Raw genomic sequence first — 17,948 nt, 5'->3', positions numbered from 1 at the left:
GTCTTGCCATAAAGTAAATTAAATTAAAAATAATATAATTAGAAATAACATATATCAACAGTGATGATATACTAAAAATATGAATAAGATAGAAGAGCAATAATAAGGATAGAAAGAAAGTCAGAAAGTAAAGCAATAAATATTAAAATAAAAAAACGCGCAAGTATGAATAGATAAATAAGATAAAAATAAATATGTATTTGTAAATCAAATTCCCTTCTTGGCTACATGTAAATAGTATTTACATTACGAAGAGAATAAAATTCTATTTCTATTTTTAATTCTATTTCTATTTCGAAATTTTACTCCGATTTTATCTTTAATAGATTCCTCGACTGATTTAAAATCATACTTTCCTTAAATAAAGCATCTAGATAATAGTTTCTAATTATTAACAAGATAAAATAGCAAAGATGACATACTGTTAGATATCCAAGGATAAATTAAATAACATTTTACTACTTTTATTATAACTCCCATGTCAAAATATAAGATCTGTGGTTAGTTTCAAAGTAACATCCATCTTAATATATGCACTTAGTAAATAATAAACTAAATTTAAATCACAATTTAATATATATTTTACATAAATTATTTTATTAATTTTTATTTAATTTCGATTGTTAATTAAATTAACGACATATTGCAGAAGCAGTGGCGACCTATAGAAATGATTAAAAATAATTCAAATTAAGTATAATTGACATGATGAATTTAATAGTGCGATATAGAATGGCACGTTAATTATTCGGGGATTCAGAATATTACAAATTGAAATACTATCTCGCACGCCAATCTCAAAGATTCGACTATCTCGTCTATCGACGACACTGATCATTACTTATCCATTCCACAGTGACGGTTGCATGTCGATGACACGTTTCTGTCACCGAATGTAAAAGCCGGAACCGATCTTCCGAATACGTACTGTACTTTTACGAGCGGTTGCATCGTTCGAAAAATGTCAACGGCGGACGTTCTCGAGAGTTTCTCCGGGTATTGTGAAAAAGGTGCATTCGTCGCCGGCTTATTTGACTCGTTTCGTACGCGAGCACCACGAGTTACATTTCCACTGACTTCCGACGGCAGCCCGCACTAAAGGCGAGTACAATGGCGAACAGCCGAAGAGAGAATAGGACCTCCCGAAGGTATACGACAGCAGGGTGTACAATTCGGAATGCATTGGCGGAAGAACGAAGAAGCTCGCCGTAAAACACCGCGCGTCGAACCGACAATGAAAGGGCAAGAGGGCTCGGGGATGCTTCCGTACATTTTGCCGGCTACGACGATGACGGCAACGACAACGAGGATGACAACGACGGACAATGCATCCACAGTATTGGCGAGCGATATGCCAATCTCGGAAACGTAATACCATAGTCGCGTCGATACGCGAAAACCCTCATCGTCCCTCGTCAGTCGCTCTTTCGGAATCACCAGGGACAAGTCTTCCGGATCATTGACTCATACTCTGAGACGTGACTATACGCGTAGATAACTTTCTATGTCTGTGAGAATCGATTCTTTCGCGAGTACACACGTACGCATGACCGAACATTGTCTGCGACGAAAAGGATTTTATCGAAACGGGAAGCCTTTCGATTTTATAATATCAATTGGCATTTACATATTTTTTGTATTTCTATCTTTTAATTTAGTTAAAGATAATCAAATAGATATCATTTAAATCAATAAATGTCTTTTAAATTAAATTAGTATAACTTTCTTTAAATTAAATTAAAAGATAATTTTTTTATTAACTTATAAAATTTTAAAAATCAAATTACGCTAGTAAAAAAGCGCTAAACAGTAAGGATTTAGATAAAGGAAAAAGTAAATATACAATTTCAACTGAAGGTATTAATTTAAAATTTTTAATAAGAAATTATTTTACGTTTTGTATCATGTTAACATAAAATAATCTGCAGTTATCAAGCATTTGGGCAAGTGGAAAAATCGAATATGAGATTTTCAGATGCTGTATTTGACGCAATTATTAGAAATTCTATTTTTCACTTCTCGATAAAATTTGATCGTTTAAGCAATTTAATAATTTAAAGACTAATGGACAATAAATAGCAATTATTATAATAGATTTTCACAAGTAATTCATTTACAATATTTTGTTATTAATAAATCTAATTAACAATAATATTTGAAAAAATAACGAGAGAAATGACAATAATACATAATGTTAATAAGTCTAAGATAAGCTTAAAATCGAGTAATATTCATACAGAATAACTCAAGATAGATCCGCAAAAAAATTTTTTATGCTCATTTCGTTTAGCTAAAAAAAAATTTTTTTGTGGGGGGCTGACTGACAGCCTATTTAGCCTCCCCCCCTCACAAAATTTTTTTTACGGATTTTAAGAGTGCATAAATAGCGCATTATTATATATTTTATTCATTAAGATTTGATTAAATGGGGGAGGCAGCTAGGCATTTCTTAAATTTTAGATGCATACTTTTGTCTCGTTCTGTTAATCAATTTTCTGCCAATTTCTTTTATTTCTAAGATGCTGTGATCTTCGTATTTTGATTAACGATGCAACTCTTTCTCAACGCGTTCATAATTGACGCTCAGATATAATTTTCTTCGTAATACGTGCAGCCATAAAGTTTATCGCGCAGTTTGTACAACGTGTAGAAAATTATAATGAGCGGAGTATATACTGTATATATATATATATATATGTAAAGACGTAACATCTACTATAATTAATTTGGAGGCGCGCACGAATAAATAATCGATCCAGCAAAAAAAAAAATATATATCTATACACACCAACACAAGTTCGCGATATTACAATTAATTCAAACGTAATTATGAAACTAATAATTAAGAAACTTGGGGTTCCTAGATGCTTGACCATTCCCATCGTTAGGTCTCGTCTCTCGCGATACATTTTCTCGCAAGAATTTCTGAGCATCGATTACCGGTTTGTTCTAGCTCACGCTTATTTACCTGCATCGCACGTACGAAAAACTCGTGCGCTCAACTACTCGAGCAGACCCGCGTCACTCTTATTTCCTTTCACGATGCGTGACTTTTAGACACGTAATCCATTAGATTATGTATACGAACGCTATTTCGGATAAGGCATGTAACGAAGCGTGGAAATCGTGCTGCTGCAAAAATCAGCGCGAAATTAGCGCGGAAGCATTAACCATGACATGTAGCTTTTCCGGTTTTTCTAGGTGATGTAAATAGGATAGCTTTTAATGCATGCTGTATCGAAAAATAGGATTATATCTTCTCACGATAAATTCATGGCTGCATTTCTTTTTGAAGATAAAATCGACATAAGAGAGTGTTGTATTTTTGTGTTCTATTTTTGTTATGCACTGAATATTATGAAAGATAAAATAATGTAAGTGTCGATGTACTGTGTCTCTTAAAAGAAAAACAACCCATATAATCTAATCTAAAATTATTCAAAACATTTTCAGGAGTTGTTCCGTCGTCAATTTTAAAGATTCTTGAGAGACACGCGCCTAGAAGTTGGAAACATATTTCAGCTGCACTTATTTTCCTAATATGACTAATTGTAAGACGTGACATGTATAAAAAGCGTATGGCCATCTCGCGCCTAGAACACCGAAATGTGCTTGAACCTATCTACGAACGTGCGAGAAACGAATTAGTATACAAATCACTTTTCAATTTCTTATTCCTTTTCTCTAAGAGAGTATGCAAGGTCGACAGGGAACCCATTTGTCTTCTGGACTCGGGTGTGCCCTTGTCAAGTACAGAACGAACGGTACAGGCAGGTATACCTACGATCGAAGATTCTACCTGCCGTTTCGTAGACATTTCGAGTACGTTCTTCCGTCGACGGGAGTTCTATTAAGGCATTTTACTTTGCGACCGCCCGGTGCTTTTTTATCTACGAAGATTGAAAAGCTCCGTGGCTCTGCCTTCACGATGACGTTATCGTCAGACGAGCAGTTAAATGGTTTCTCCGAAGGATCGTACGGGAAGGGGAAAAGGTCGTGAACGTTCGGAAAACCCATCACCGAAAATACGCGAGAAACTACCCTTAACGAATCCTATTCTACATGGTCGTAAGTTTCCGCCCGAAATCGAGAAAAGGGGCCGAATTCGACGACGATGTTACGAGATCGAATTGCCGCGCTTAAACGCTCGTTACGGACTACTGTATGATAACTCAATCGATAAAAAGTTGTTTCCAGCAGCGACATCGTACATCATACTCGAAACCGAAACTGACAACGAAATCCCACCTTTAACGGTAGGCGTATGAAGCGCGATAAATCACAATAAAAAACGCGAAATCGTTTCTCTTCGTGAAGCTGGCGAAAGCGACTAGCGTTCTCCAGCTCCGCGTAACTGTCTCAAGATTTCGCAAATCGCATCCATTTGCGGTCTACCCAGGCAGGAAGCGAACAGCTGCGGTACACTACTATGAAAATTTAGTTGGCGAGCTAACGTGACAATAAGCATTTCCACGTTCCGGCTAAATAACTTTACGTAATCCCGTTGGGGGAGCAAAAAAGAGAGAGAGAGAGAGAGAGAGAGAGAGAGAGAGAGAGAGAGAGAGAGAGAGAGAGAGAGTTGGTATCGTTGCTTATCGACGCCTTAGCTTTTAATGGAAGCGTCGACCACGCAGGCGCCAACCTAGAAGTTTATGGGGTAAAAAGGGACCTTCCGGATTTCTCCCAGTCTCTCTCTCGTATTTTCAACTCACCCTTTCGAGCCATAACCACCATTTCGCGCCGGAGCTCTCGGGTAACAGCTGAAACTGAAGCGTGTCGCGGAAAGTTAACGCGGCGAATGGTCGGTCACCTGATACAAAGAAAATCGAGAGCCTGTCTGGCAGTCTGTGGTCAGGGGAGAAAGGCATTGTTGCGGGAAATCGGACGATCAATTGACTTTCCTAATTTTCTCGCGCGTCGCGCTGGCTTTAATGTAACATCCGTCGCATTCGGCCTCCCTTTTCCACGTTGCCGATCTGCGTGACAGAGATAATTCTATTCGGCTGGTGATTACAAAGGCACGAGTCGGGCGGACGAGCAGGCGGATCACGAAATTACTCGTCATTTCCCGATGGGAGAATAGAATGCGAAATAAAATTGCTGTTAAATGTGCAATAATGAGTTATTTTAGACAATTATGTTGTATTATGACCACTAAATAATTGTGGTTAAAATTTCCTTTCAGAGAATACATGAAAACAAAGAGAATATAATTCAATTTAATTTATTATATTAAATTAAATAAAGCAGAAAAGATTTTTATTACTTATCTACTATCAATAAAGACAAAATGTTTGTTATAAAAATATCATTAAAAGAAAGTTTTTTGTAAGAAAAAAAGAATATTTAAATGGATGTAATAATCAAAATTTCATAATGTAATATTTAATAGCTTCATAGCTCTAGTAAATAGATTAAAATCCAGATTTAATTCTAGTAAATACGTATTTACTATTTGCTATTATTCCAGTTAATTATTATAGTAAATTCATAGAACAAAATGATAAATAGAGATATATTTGTTATATACATAGCAAATACAAACGTAATGATTATTGTATGTATTTGTTACATTTCTGTTTTTGTAATTATAAATTGTAACGAATAATATAACAGTCAAGAAATTAAATTTTGAAATAAAATAAGATATTTTGCAACGCTTTATTTTATAGCAATATAGAATAGTAGAATACAAGTTAATAATAAGTTGTAGGCGAGATATTTTAATGCTTTCTGAACGTGATTTTTTCTCTGTATTAAAATGTTGTATCCAACTTGCTCATATTTTACAAATATGACGAATTCTGAGTTAGAGTATTTGAGTTAGAGAACATAGCGACACTAGATAAAGTTTTTTTTACATTATTTTTTCTTGCACTTTCATTATCAATTTCACATTAATTTAGAAACGCTGATCGGTAAAATAAGATCGTCAAGAATACATTGCAATCAAATAAATTATTATATAATGTGTGTATATATATATATATAATTATTATATAATGTGATTGCTACTAATCTATTTATATTAATAACGTGTAAAAATGCAAATAAAATTCATTACGATAATTATCAATCGAATAACACGCAGGACTTTCGTCAGATTGATTGCAAAAATCGACATTTAAGAAAAACGATTGTCGAATTTACACCGTTTACGGTCTTTTATGCTTCTGACAGGGGACCGAATTCGGACAAAGCAGACTTAATCGCTAATTGAGTGAGAATAGTTATGAGAGCACAAATGGTCCGGACGATTGATGGACTTTCCTAGTTCGCTGGTCGCTGGCGGACATGTAACGACGGATTTAATGCGACTTTTCGTATATTTCCCGTCGACCCATATGTTCGCGCAAAACCGACCATCGAAAGATGATCTCATTCATGCCCCCGATCACAATAGCGCAAAATGTGTCGCCGTTAAATGGGCTACAGGTCGTGTAGAAGCGCGTTCAATGGCACGACTACCGCCTCGTTAGCCTGTCGTTTAGGAATTATATATAATTTGAACTGTTACCATTATGTACGTACGCGCGCTACTCGGCGCTTTTATGGGCACGCGAACATCGATTATGAATTCTATTGGATTAACGATGAACGACTTCGTACTTAGCCAACTTTTCATCGTAAGTATTCAACAACCGGAAGCAACATTACTCTCATTTTAGGATATACAAAAGCACGTTATGTACACGATCTTTCGAGAAAGGCTATTGCTAAAGAAGATAATATTTACTGTCGTACTATATTAGAAATTGTATGATTCGTATGGGTATCTAATAATATATATTATTTTGAATAAGATATATTATTTTGTTTTCTAGAATTACAGTAATTAAGACACAAAAAATGTAAATTCGTAATTACGAATATCCTATGTCCAATCACAGCTGTATAATAGTTACAAATATTGTTTATTTAACTAAAAAAACATTCAAGAGAAATAACAAAAATACCGTATGATGCATTTCGAGCATTATGTCATATTATTTATATTTTCCCCAGATTAATTCATAAATACTATTTCTAATTCTATTTCTATACTATAAAAGTGCAGTAATAAACAATAATAATACTATCGGATATTATCTGTTGGATAAGATGTGCGATAAATATTCATATGCAAATCTGCAAATTCATTAGATATAATATGTGTACGATGTAGAAGATCAAAATTCGAAGATATAATTTTAATTATTTCTAGATTTATATAATATCGAACCAGTTTTTTATAGAATGTTGATGAAAATCTTGTTTTATATGTTGCTTCATATATACAAACACGGGATACAATTTATAAAGCAGGCGCTGTTGTATGAAAAATATTAACGTGTATACTATTCTAAAAATGAAAGAATGTGCTTTTTTTTCTCTCACCTAAATAACGGCAGTTCTACGTCCATTGATGATGCACCGGCGGTGGCGGCGGTGGCGGCAATGGCAAAGGTCTCTCTAAAACGGGAACCGGAGACACGTCCGGCATGGCGAACCTCAGCTTCTGCCAGAACAACTTGTCCCCCCATACCAGCACAGTGTGCGACGAGATTCTCTTTTTAAGATCGGCATCAAGATCCCGTGGGCACACACCGCCCACCAGAAGCAAAATTACCGAGCGGCCCTTTCCCTTGAGAGCGTCCCTCAGGGCCGCCTTGAATTCAAATCTGGACCACTCGCCATGCAGAAAGTTCTTCGACAATACGAGAATAGTGCGCCTCGAAGAATCGGCCGCCTCGGCTACGGCGTCAGCAACATTGCTGCCGGCACCAAGATCTCGATAGTGTAAGCACAGCCTATATGAAGTTTCAAGACCCGGCACGAGAATCGTAGAGACGAAGGCCTCGTCGACCGCAGAATAGGAGATGTAGGCGTCGAATGGTTTCTCCTGATCCTCGAAGGCTGCGGTTTTGTAGCACGCCCGTAGACCGCATCTGCTCGCGGCCCAGGTTCTCAGAGTACGACGATGCCTGATTGCGCCGCACACCAACGCCACCGCTGCGAAAATCAGCACAACTGTGGCTAGCAGTACCGGTAGATAAGCTTCCAGCGGATGCGTCTCGACGACGGAAGTCGTGCCCGTTAATGCCGCGCAATTTATGACCGATCCATTCGCTGGAAGAGTTATGGGTACGCCTAGAGAACAGGTGACGCTTTGCCAGTCGTTGATCTTCGCCTGATTGCGGGACATCCACTCTCGTACGCGATCCAGGTACGAACATTCGCAGTTCCACGGATTACTAGACAAACCGATGTCGACTAGATACGGATTTTGGCCCAATTGCCAAAGAGCGAAAGTGCCGAGTCGATTGTTCTCCAAACGCAAGACTTCTAATTGGCGTAATGGCAAGAACGTACCATTATCAATATATGTTAACAGGTTATTTTGCAGATAAAGTTCCTTTAGATTTTCTAAAGGCATCAACTCTACGCCATTAAGAAAACTTATCTTGTTGTTCTCCAGATGTAGCACAAGCAGCCGCTTTAAACCACTGAAGGTATGATTGCGGATCGCGATGATGTTGCTGTCGTTCGCATAAAGGATCTGCAAGTTTTTCCGGCCGATGAACGAATGAGAATTCAGTTCCCCGAAATTGTTCCCATCGAGATAAACCTCCGTTGCGTCCATCGGTAACCGACCTGGCAGTGTTTTGTAGCCTGAGCTGGAACAGTCGACGACATTTGCCGACCAGGACTGATCGTGATAACACGTGCAGTTCGTCGGACACGTCATCTCACAATCGCAAGCATCGAAGTCGCAGCAATGGCAGAGAGCAAAGCAGTGTGCCTTGTATGTGCACAAGAATTGTGAAGATTTTGCCTCCAACAGCGGTATAAACGACTTGTGACGATCGTAAGGTAATCTACAGTAAACGGACTCGAGATCCATCACCCTCGGATGCTGTCTCAGCGTAAGCGAATTGATCCTCTGCAACCACTCCGTGGTGCAGTCGCATATAAAGGGATTTCCGCCGATGTAGAACGCCGGAAGTTGTCTGTTAGATGGCATCGGAGTAAGCTGGAACGCTGAGAGGTTCATCTTGATAATCAGATTCGCGTAGAGATCCACTCGAGTGAGATTCGTCTTTGCGAAGAATGTTTGCGGCTCCACGGAGGCTATCAGGTTATTGTTGACGAACAGCAACTCGATAGAATCTGGAATCGATCGAGAATCTATCCTCGTTAGCCGGTTAAATGATACATCGAGCGTCTGCAGATTCATATTCCGTGGCGCTACGCCAAGATCTTCGATAAAATTTTTATGTAGATCCATCCATTGTAATTTTTCAGGCAAGAAGCTATAATCGAATTGCGTAATCATATTGTCAGACATGTTTAGATACAAAACACCGGGCGCGTTTATAAAGATGCCAGACATGTCCTGCAATACATTTGAATCCAATCGGATCGCTTGAAGTGCTGGATTGGCAGCGAATGCACCATTCTCCACGAATTCGATTCTGTTCCTGGCAAGATTTAAGATTTGCAACGCCGGCAATTCTACGAGATCCTCCTGCGTGACGTTAGTGATCTCGTTGCCGATCATCCTTAGCCCATAAAGACTTGACATTCCTCGAAAACCAGGCTTATTCAGGCTTCTGATCTGGTTTTCGCCCAGATCGAGGGTCCGTAATATCCTCATGTCTTTTAGCGCCACTGGTATGCTGTCAAGATTGTTGCCGGACAGATTTAAATCTTGCATGCTCGAGCAGTTCCGAAAAGCGTCCGGATGAATTCCCTCAAGCAAGTTGGAGTCCAAGGCCAACAGCGAGAGCGCGAATAATCCGTTCAGGGAATAAGCATCAAGATAAGTCAAACGATTGTGAGCTAATTCTAGGGTGTGTAAGTTGCTCATCGGCGCGAAAGTGTCCGCTGATATTGAATCTATCTCGTTAAATTGGAGATTTAAAATTTGTAAGGTATAGAGATCTTTGAAAATTGTCGTATTTAGTTTGCTAATTCGATTATAAGATAGATTCAGGAGTACAAGGCGTATCAATCCGGAGAATGTTCCAGAGTCTAACCACGAACTAGTCAGAACGTTCCTTGACAAGTCGAGGGTGACTAGTTGATTCATGTTGGCCACCAAACCAGACAACAGCGCACTGATAGAGTTGTTTTGCAATCTCAACTCCTTCAGTGACTTGCTCGCATCCCGGAACATCGCCGTCGGCAAAGCGACGATTTTGTTCCCAGATAGGTCGAGGTTCTCAAGGGATCTAAGTCCGTGCAGAGCTCCGTCTGCTACCATGGAGATAGCATTGCTGGACAAATTTAATACTTTGAGACGTTTCAACGACGAGAATCCATTGATAGGCAACACGGAAATTTGATTATTCGACATGTCTAACGATTGCACATCCAGGGAACATGGAAGAGGAGCCGGCGTGGATTCCAATTGAATCCGTCTCGGATGCTGCTTTTCAGATATTTTTTCTTCAGTGACATCTTGAAATCCAAGTTCCGTAATGTCCTTCAACGAATTCCACGAGATGTTTAAAGTTACTAAATTCGATAAGGGGCAAAACAGGCGATCCGGTATTTGCCAGATATTATTCCATGACAGATCAAGTTTTTCAATCTGCGGCGTATTGTCAAAAGCGCCGCTTTCCAGTTCCAAACTGTATTTGGTTTTATGTCCATTCAGTGTTCTAACGGTCAGATTACGGAGATCGCGAAGACCGCTGAGTAGCTTGGCCGGCCAATGCATCAACTTGCATCCGGTCAGCTTCAACGACCGCAGCCGCCATAAATGAAGGAAGCTGTCCACGCTGAGTACGCCATTGTCATCTTCCTCATCGGAGTCCTCACACACGATATTCATGGAGGTCACGTACTCGCTCGTAACCTGAGAAAAGTTTGTCCTGAGCGAGTCGTTGCCCGTGTAATGATGAACGCAAGTGAGCGCGCCATCCTGGTGCAAATCCCACGAACAATAGTCCGGTAAATCGAGCTTTGGCGGTAGCTCACTGGTCACGGCGAGCACGTGGTATACTGGCACGAGCAGGCAGTAATAAGCCAACGACAGCGACAACGATCTTCTCCCGGGACCTTCGTGCCGACCGACGAGCCCACGCATCTTTAGTGAACTCGTTGCCTGCGCTTGGTACCGGTTTTCTGCTTCCTAATCATCACATGCCGCGCGACCGCGTCACGTTACCAGTTATTGTGCTAGGCGTCTATTCACGCTAGCCTGACCGAGATGTGTTACTGAAACTGTTCGCTCCGTCGTAGTATATATTCACTCCGATTCGATTAACTGTGAGCATTTACAGACTGATCATCAAGTGTCCACATGAATCAAGAATATAATCGATTCATCGGTATAATTCTCAAAATCGTAATTATTATAACGTAATTTTAATTATATCCAAGATTGTTTACACTATTTCACTTGATTTAGAGCATAGGATTTGTTCGGCGCGGCATGAATATTTTGCACGGATACGGATGTTTCTTTACAGGCAAAAACAAGCTACTCTATTGTTCGCGATGTTCTCTAAATTCCGGATTCGTCTTGAATTGAGTTTTTTAAAAATCGATCGACAGTGTTTATCGAGTTACGTCACGTTAAAGTCGTTTAACAAGCATCAACCCTGTATCAGAATGTTATCCACTTACGATGGTTCGCTGACAAACTAATGTCGCGTCTCGCTACGATATCCCGCATTTCGATCAGGGGGACGTGCTCTGTTATCCGCACGACATTGACGTCTCGTGCCAACTCCTCGAATCGCGTCCCGAGATGTGCCATTACAAGATCCCGCACATCACACTATTTCCTCGATGTCGATGTCGAAGCAAATATGCTCCGATTTCTCGATCAGAGTCCATTGATAGATCAGCCAAACTCCAAGATTCCAGAAGATGAGACAGAGAGAGAGAGAGAGAGAGAGAGAGAGAGAGAGAGAGAGAGTCGTTGATCAAAGAGAAAAAGAAACGATAAGAAAGGATGATTTCACGACCTAGGCTATCCGCGGTAACGGCGATGGACAAATATAGAGAAATAGAGATCGGAGCAGAGAGCGTCTCTCCCTACGACAGCAAAGACCGTAACGCTCGGTACGACGGCCACCGCACGACTGACGAGCAAGATCTCCTCGGCATCTAACTCGACGCAGCGTCCACCAATCGTTTCTATCCCCACCGAACCGGTGGCGGCAGCACTCACACATAGCGGCGGCGAGCGGCGGCACCAAGTGGAGTGAGCACGCGCCTACCGCAGGACCTCGGGGTAGGACGAGGATGTCCTGCACTGGCTGCGTTTCGTATGCGAAGCGGCGTCTTTCTTGCGCGTATACGCGCGCCCCTCGGCTGCGTATAATACACGCACACGCCCGTGCGCTGCTGTTACCATTACACGCGATCGACATACAGCAGACTATTACAGACGTGCGGCGACGAGCGTGTAGAGAAGAGAGAAGAACGAGCGGACATTGCACGCAACCTGTCTGTATCTTCTCGCCGTTCTCCCGGTTGGTCCTGCACAGGGCGAGACCGGGGACACGATATCAGAAAAAAAGCATCGACACTTTACTCGTTATTAGAGCCGGCAAAAAATATCGATATCCGTGCCATGTCGGCATCAAAAAAGGAAAATATCGATGAATGCACTATCGACGATGCGAGTAAATATCGAGAAAGTAAGGAGATGGTCCTATTCGCATTTCGCATTTCAATTTCACGTGTGTAAATATTCGATATGGTGTGCTTCTGTAAATCTAAATTCTACTTATCTAGTAATTAAATAATTAAACAGTTATGTTGTAAGACTTTTTTAATGCTTTTTTAATTCTAAATATGCAACGTTGCTCTACAACGTAATACCGTTTGGTAAAGTTGAAATCAATTTCTTTACTTATTCGACTTTTCTCGAATAACCAGACACAATACAAAGCGACAGTAGACAAAAGACGTGGATTGGATGCATGTTTGAAACTAGTTCAAGCGTTATATGAATCGTTGTGGACGACGGCAGAAGGACAGCGGTGTCTTGCACCGCCTTTACCAGTCGTCTCCATCTCATTCAAGATCTCATTCGAGAAGGAGACCTTTCGTCTGTTCATAGAACTATTCCATGAGAAGGCGGAGAACGCGAGCACGTCGCTCGTCTTCACGCATATATGCAACGCATACTTATCCCAGCTACAGCATCGAAAGATACACATAGGGACGTTGGCGAACGATCAAAAGAGATAAAGAAAAGAACGGGTAATCGGCATGTGCACGACTTTATTGCCGAACTTGCACGAAGAACCGCGAACCCGTCTTACCTTCTCCTCGCACCATGGAGATGCGACGTTTCTTTTGGACCTACGATATTTGAAGCATCCAGCCTGATATCGACTACCAATCATAAAAAAGTTTCGATCAATTTTTAAGTGGCCACTATTCTCTTCCTGTCTCTTTCTCTCTTTTGATCTTGTTTCCTTCCATTCCATATCCTCGCCCCCGCTTTGGAAACTAACAAACAACATTCGCCCGATTTCTCTGCCGTCGTACTCTCGATCTGCAGATCGAGAGAGCTCCAGATACGTCCGATGCTCAATAAGCCTCGCTGATTCATGCTCGTTCGGCCGACAAGCGACTTTCGACTTGATCGATGGGAACTCGAAATAGTTTGTAACTTGGTGGCTACGGTCGCGCTGTGGTTTCGACTTCGCAGAATATATTCGCGCACCTCGCTTCGCTTCGCCCCGCTTCATCCTCTCGTCCCATCGGCCTGCCTGCCTGCCTGCCTGCCTGCCTGCCTGCCTGCCTGCCTGCCTGCCTGCCTGCCTGCCTGCCTGCCTGCCTGCGCTCCGCTCTCGCCCTCGAGGAAGCGGGCATTAATTCATATTAAGTGTCACTTAATCGGGAACTTCGACGGGAAATAAGCGTTGGACCTCATCCTCCTTCTCTTCCCCTTCGCGTCCCTTCTCGTTTCATATCGGATGTTTGTGTAGCACGATACGAAAGACGGATCACCCGCTTAATTGATGCATAGGTGATAAAAGAGATGTACTATATCTTTCAAAGGGTTCCTTCCGGAAAATTATGACTTATTAGCCGTGTAGTAAATTCGTAGAAGGAAGATTGTCCGTGCAATCCTTCCTTCGTCTTTTATAATGAGCAAAACGTGACTCAAAGCAGGGATATTTAATCCATCTAACGATATTTTATACTCCAATTCTTTACGTTAAAAAAGACAAATTGCAATTCATCTGTAGAAAAAATGGAGTTTGAAAATTCGAAAAACGAAAAATGCAATTTTTTTCAGTTTTAAATTAATTTTTTTTCATTAAAACGAGTTATCTCTACAAATTTAATTGCTAATGAGAATAATAATACAAAGAGAACGTCAATATCATGAATATTACGCGCATTTAGCTATAATCTCAAATTATAAGCAAATTAAAAAAACACACTGTTTATATTCATATATAATCTATTAATTATCGCAAACGCAAGAATAATCTCAAAATATTTAGAGCTATTTTTGAGCAAAGTTAGATATACCTTAACTCATAGCTAAACAAATGTTCATTACACATAATAAGTAATAACAAAACGATTACATTTATCGTTACGATTTATTTCGCGTATGTAGACACTTAATTCCTAATGTCGTGTCGGAAAAGATTCCTCGAACTGCAATTAATTTGTCGCTCCATTACGCGAGGATTCTTCTGGAAGTCACATTTAATTAAAATCGTTATAACGGCGATCGTAGATCGTTATAGCTCCAATAATAGGTGCCGTAGATATCCAACGAGTTTTCCTCCGGGCAAAGATATACGCAGTCTTACTCGGGTGCCTTCTAGAAACGAACCTGTTATTTCTCAGCACACGTCTGCTTCGTTATCAACTAATGTTAGAACAGACTCGTAGTATTAAAAACGCTTGTCGATTGTGCTATATGCCGTACCTTCAAAATGAAACTTGCCACAAAATATCCAGTTACTGTTCGAACAATTCGAAATTAAATAGTTCCATTTTCCTTTCAAAGAATACAGTAAAATTATATAATATAATAATATCTATCAAAATTAAAGTTCAAAAAGGCTTAAACATCAATCGATGTTATCTTCAATAACCATAACAGCATTTGAACGAAAGACACGTACATCTCATTGTTTATTCTGAATGTCACTTATAAAATTTCTATTTTGCTTTATAATAACACAATATAAGTTTCTCAGCAGGATTTCTTTGGAATGAAAAAATAATTCTATACCTTGCTGCTTCACATTAAGAATTTTCTTATCCGATTCAGAAATCAATTAGTAGCAGATTTAGTTTCCATGTAAGAGGTGAGTCGCGCGTCACCGATGCGCAATCTTATCGTCCGGAATAGCGCCTGGAAATGGCGGGGAAAAAGAAGTTTTAATTAAACCTAGAATAAGAGTTTAATCGAGCAAGAGGGATTAATTGCCCGAGGGGGATTAAAACGACTGTAGGGTCAAAGGGAACTGGCCAGTCTCTTCCGCGCAGCAGTATCGCGACTTCTGAAATACCTCAGGCAAAGCCATCCGTATAAATATGCGCGTGAAATCTCGCTGTGAATGTTCTATTATGTCTAATTAACGGGACGCCTGACTTCACGCGCACAATGAGTACCAACGTGGGTCCCGCTTTTCATTTTCGAACTATCTCGTTCTATCAAATTCTTCTAATTCCTGGCGATCCGTAGGCGAAACGCGGCTTCTTTGTGCGGAGCACGCTAGAGTGAACAACGGCGATTTTAAAAGAACCTTGTGACTGACTCTCTCTCCCTCGTAATTCTCTCATAATTCGAAAGCTTCACTAGCGTTGTCTCGAGCATTCTCTCTGTATATTATGAATTAACTGTATATAACTCTCGCCAGGCTACATATATTTTTTTACCATCTTATTTTTTTTTCATCGAACAAATTTCATTTCGCGATTCTCGAGAGACCGCACACGCAGCTGATGAGAGCGTAAAAATAGCCAGCAATGGTTTCGCGAATCATTTTTAGCTGTACAGTCGCCGTCAGATTTTACAGAGTATTGTTCGATATATTGGCACCGTGCACAATATATATACTATGTCAAACAATAGTATGCTTTACGGTGATTCGATTTATATCGGATTTTTTGCCGTGTGTTGCACATCAGGCGCGCCGTGTGGCCACGGCATGTCGAAGTCTCGTGCAAAATAGATTCGCGTCCGTTTGCCAAACAAGTCTATCACTGCCAACGCGAACGGAAAATACATAGAGCGAATCCGTTGTTAGTACGATGACACGTTGCGTTTAATGTTTCATACGTTTACAGTATCTCGATGACAGGACGGTGTTAAAAATTTATTTACATATTTCTTGGTATTGTATGCCACTGAATCCTGTAGCGTGTATGTAATTTATCTTACATAAAAGGAAGATACAACTTTCACTTTTTTCGCAACCGTTGGGAGATTGTCTTGTTTCTTATACATTTTTCTTTATAGAAACTAAAAATTATCATAATAATGACGCTACATTGAAAGAAAAATTGGTACATTGAAATAAAGAACAAAATTCACATTTCGTCACAAAATCGCTGTCAGTTATGCTTCAATAACTTAAAAATTGATTCAAAGAAAAACTATCCAACTCTAAATTAATTCTTAAATGATTGAAGTATAACTGACAGCGATTTCATAACAGTATGAATAAAAATTTTATTCTTTATTTCAATGTATTCAATTTTTCCTTGAGCGTAGCGTTATTAATTTTTAGTCTCCAGAAAAATACATTAAAAAATATAGAAATAAAATGATCTCAAACAGTCGTGAAAAAAGTTATACTTCCTTTTATGCCTTTTATATAACGTAAATTATATGTTAAAACCATTTTTTAATTTAAAATCCAGCTCTCTTCACAAAATAAAATATTACGGAAAACACAATAACAAACAAAGAGTTTTTCAGCTACAATCTTTTTGAGATAAACTCAGGATTAAATACAAATAATAAAATTTCAATCTTCTGCAGTTAATTTCAAGCCCTAATTTAAGACTCAATTTAATTTCATTTTAATTTAAGTTACACGAAGGTGTTTAATATTGAGTAATGGAAGGTAAGAAAAACGTCCCAATTCACTCTAAATTAGTTAAAGAGTTTCTCTTCTACGAAGTATAAACGTAACGTTTCTTGAAACATCTTATGTATCCCTATTGTTCTTCGGCAATAATTTGTTTGTACGTATCTAAATATAATAATTTATGATCTTTCGATTAACGATTAGCGAAGAGATTTACGATTCTTTTTGATAACTCTTTTATCCGTTATTAATTTTACATGTCACGAAATTTTACGGGAGCGGAAGACATTAAAATGGTGGTAATAAAAATCTCTAAGCAAACACCACGGGAAATCGCCGATACGAAAGCAATCGGCAATCAGTTCGCGACTGTCTTTCAATAACGGAGAACGCCCGATGGTGGTATTTACAATTTATCGAAAGTTCGTGACGCGCCGTAGACTCTACCGGAAAAGGAGAGCAGTAAAGGAGAATTGAAAGCTCCGCTCGGTACAATAAAGTATCGGAATTTACAGAACGACTCTCCGCGACCGTACTGCGCCGCGACTTTTACTTCTGAATAAGTCAAGCCGTCGCGACGCGTTATTAAAGCGTATTCGAGTATTTGCTGTTTCAATATGCAAATCGGCGGGTGCGGTGTCCCGCGGGCGAAGAAACATCACCGTTCTTTAAAGAAAAGAATCGTGCGAGAAGGGATAGCAAATATGGACACGCGAGCGCGCGCGATGTAATTCCATCAATATCATTCCTTTTAAATTTACAAGAGAAAGAAAGAAAGAAAAAGAAAGAGCGAGACTTTAAACGTGCAATTTCGCGCGCGCGGTGCTCAGTACCGACGCGCGTGCACAAGCGGAAAGTACACCGGCGAAAAGTTTCTCAGGATAAAAGGAACTGCCGCGGCCAACACTTTCAAACGACCGTATTTCGACC

At 39.8% G+C, this 17,948-nt stretch overlaps 1 protein-coding gene across 2 annotated transcripts in view; it reads right to left on the bottom strand.

Annotated features, from left to right (window-relative positions):
- LOC108687176 (toll-like receptor 6) overlaps positions 1-11,801 on the bottom strand; it is a 52,095-nt gene extending 40,294 nt beyond the window's left edge. The window contains exons 1-2 of one of the 2 annotated variants that reach the window (XM_018192821.1): positions 11,617-11,801; positions 7,378-11,254 (exon numbers count right to left, since the gene is read on the bottom strand). In XM_018192821.1, the coding sequence (XP_018048310.1) occupies positions 7,394-11,074 (3,681 nt within the window). In that variant the 5' untranslated portion in view covers positions 11,075-11,254; positions 11,617-11,801 and the 3' untranslated portion in view covers positions 7,378-7,393. Of the gene's footprint in view, positions 1-7,377; positions 11,339-11,616 lie in introns of those variants that run through there. The other variant, XM_018192812.1, reaches the window with a different exon arrangement.
- Positions 11,802-17,948: the final 6,147 nt, after the last annotated feature.

This window comes from Atta colombica, unplaced genomic scaffold (genome assembly GCF_001594045.1).
Source record: "Atta colombica isolate Treedump-2 unplaced genomic scaffold, Acol1.0 scaffold102, whole genome shotgun sequence".
NCBI lineage: Eukaryota > Metazoa > Arthropoda > Insecta > Hymenoptera > Formicidae > Atta > Atta colombica.
Note: the sequence above shows the minus strand (reverse complement) of the source record. Positions and strands in the feature narration are given on the sequence as shown.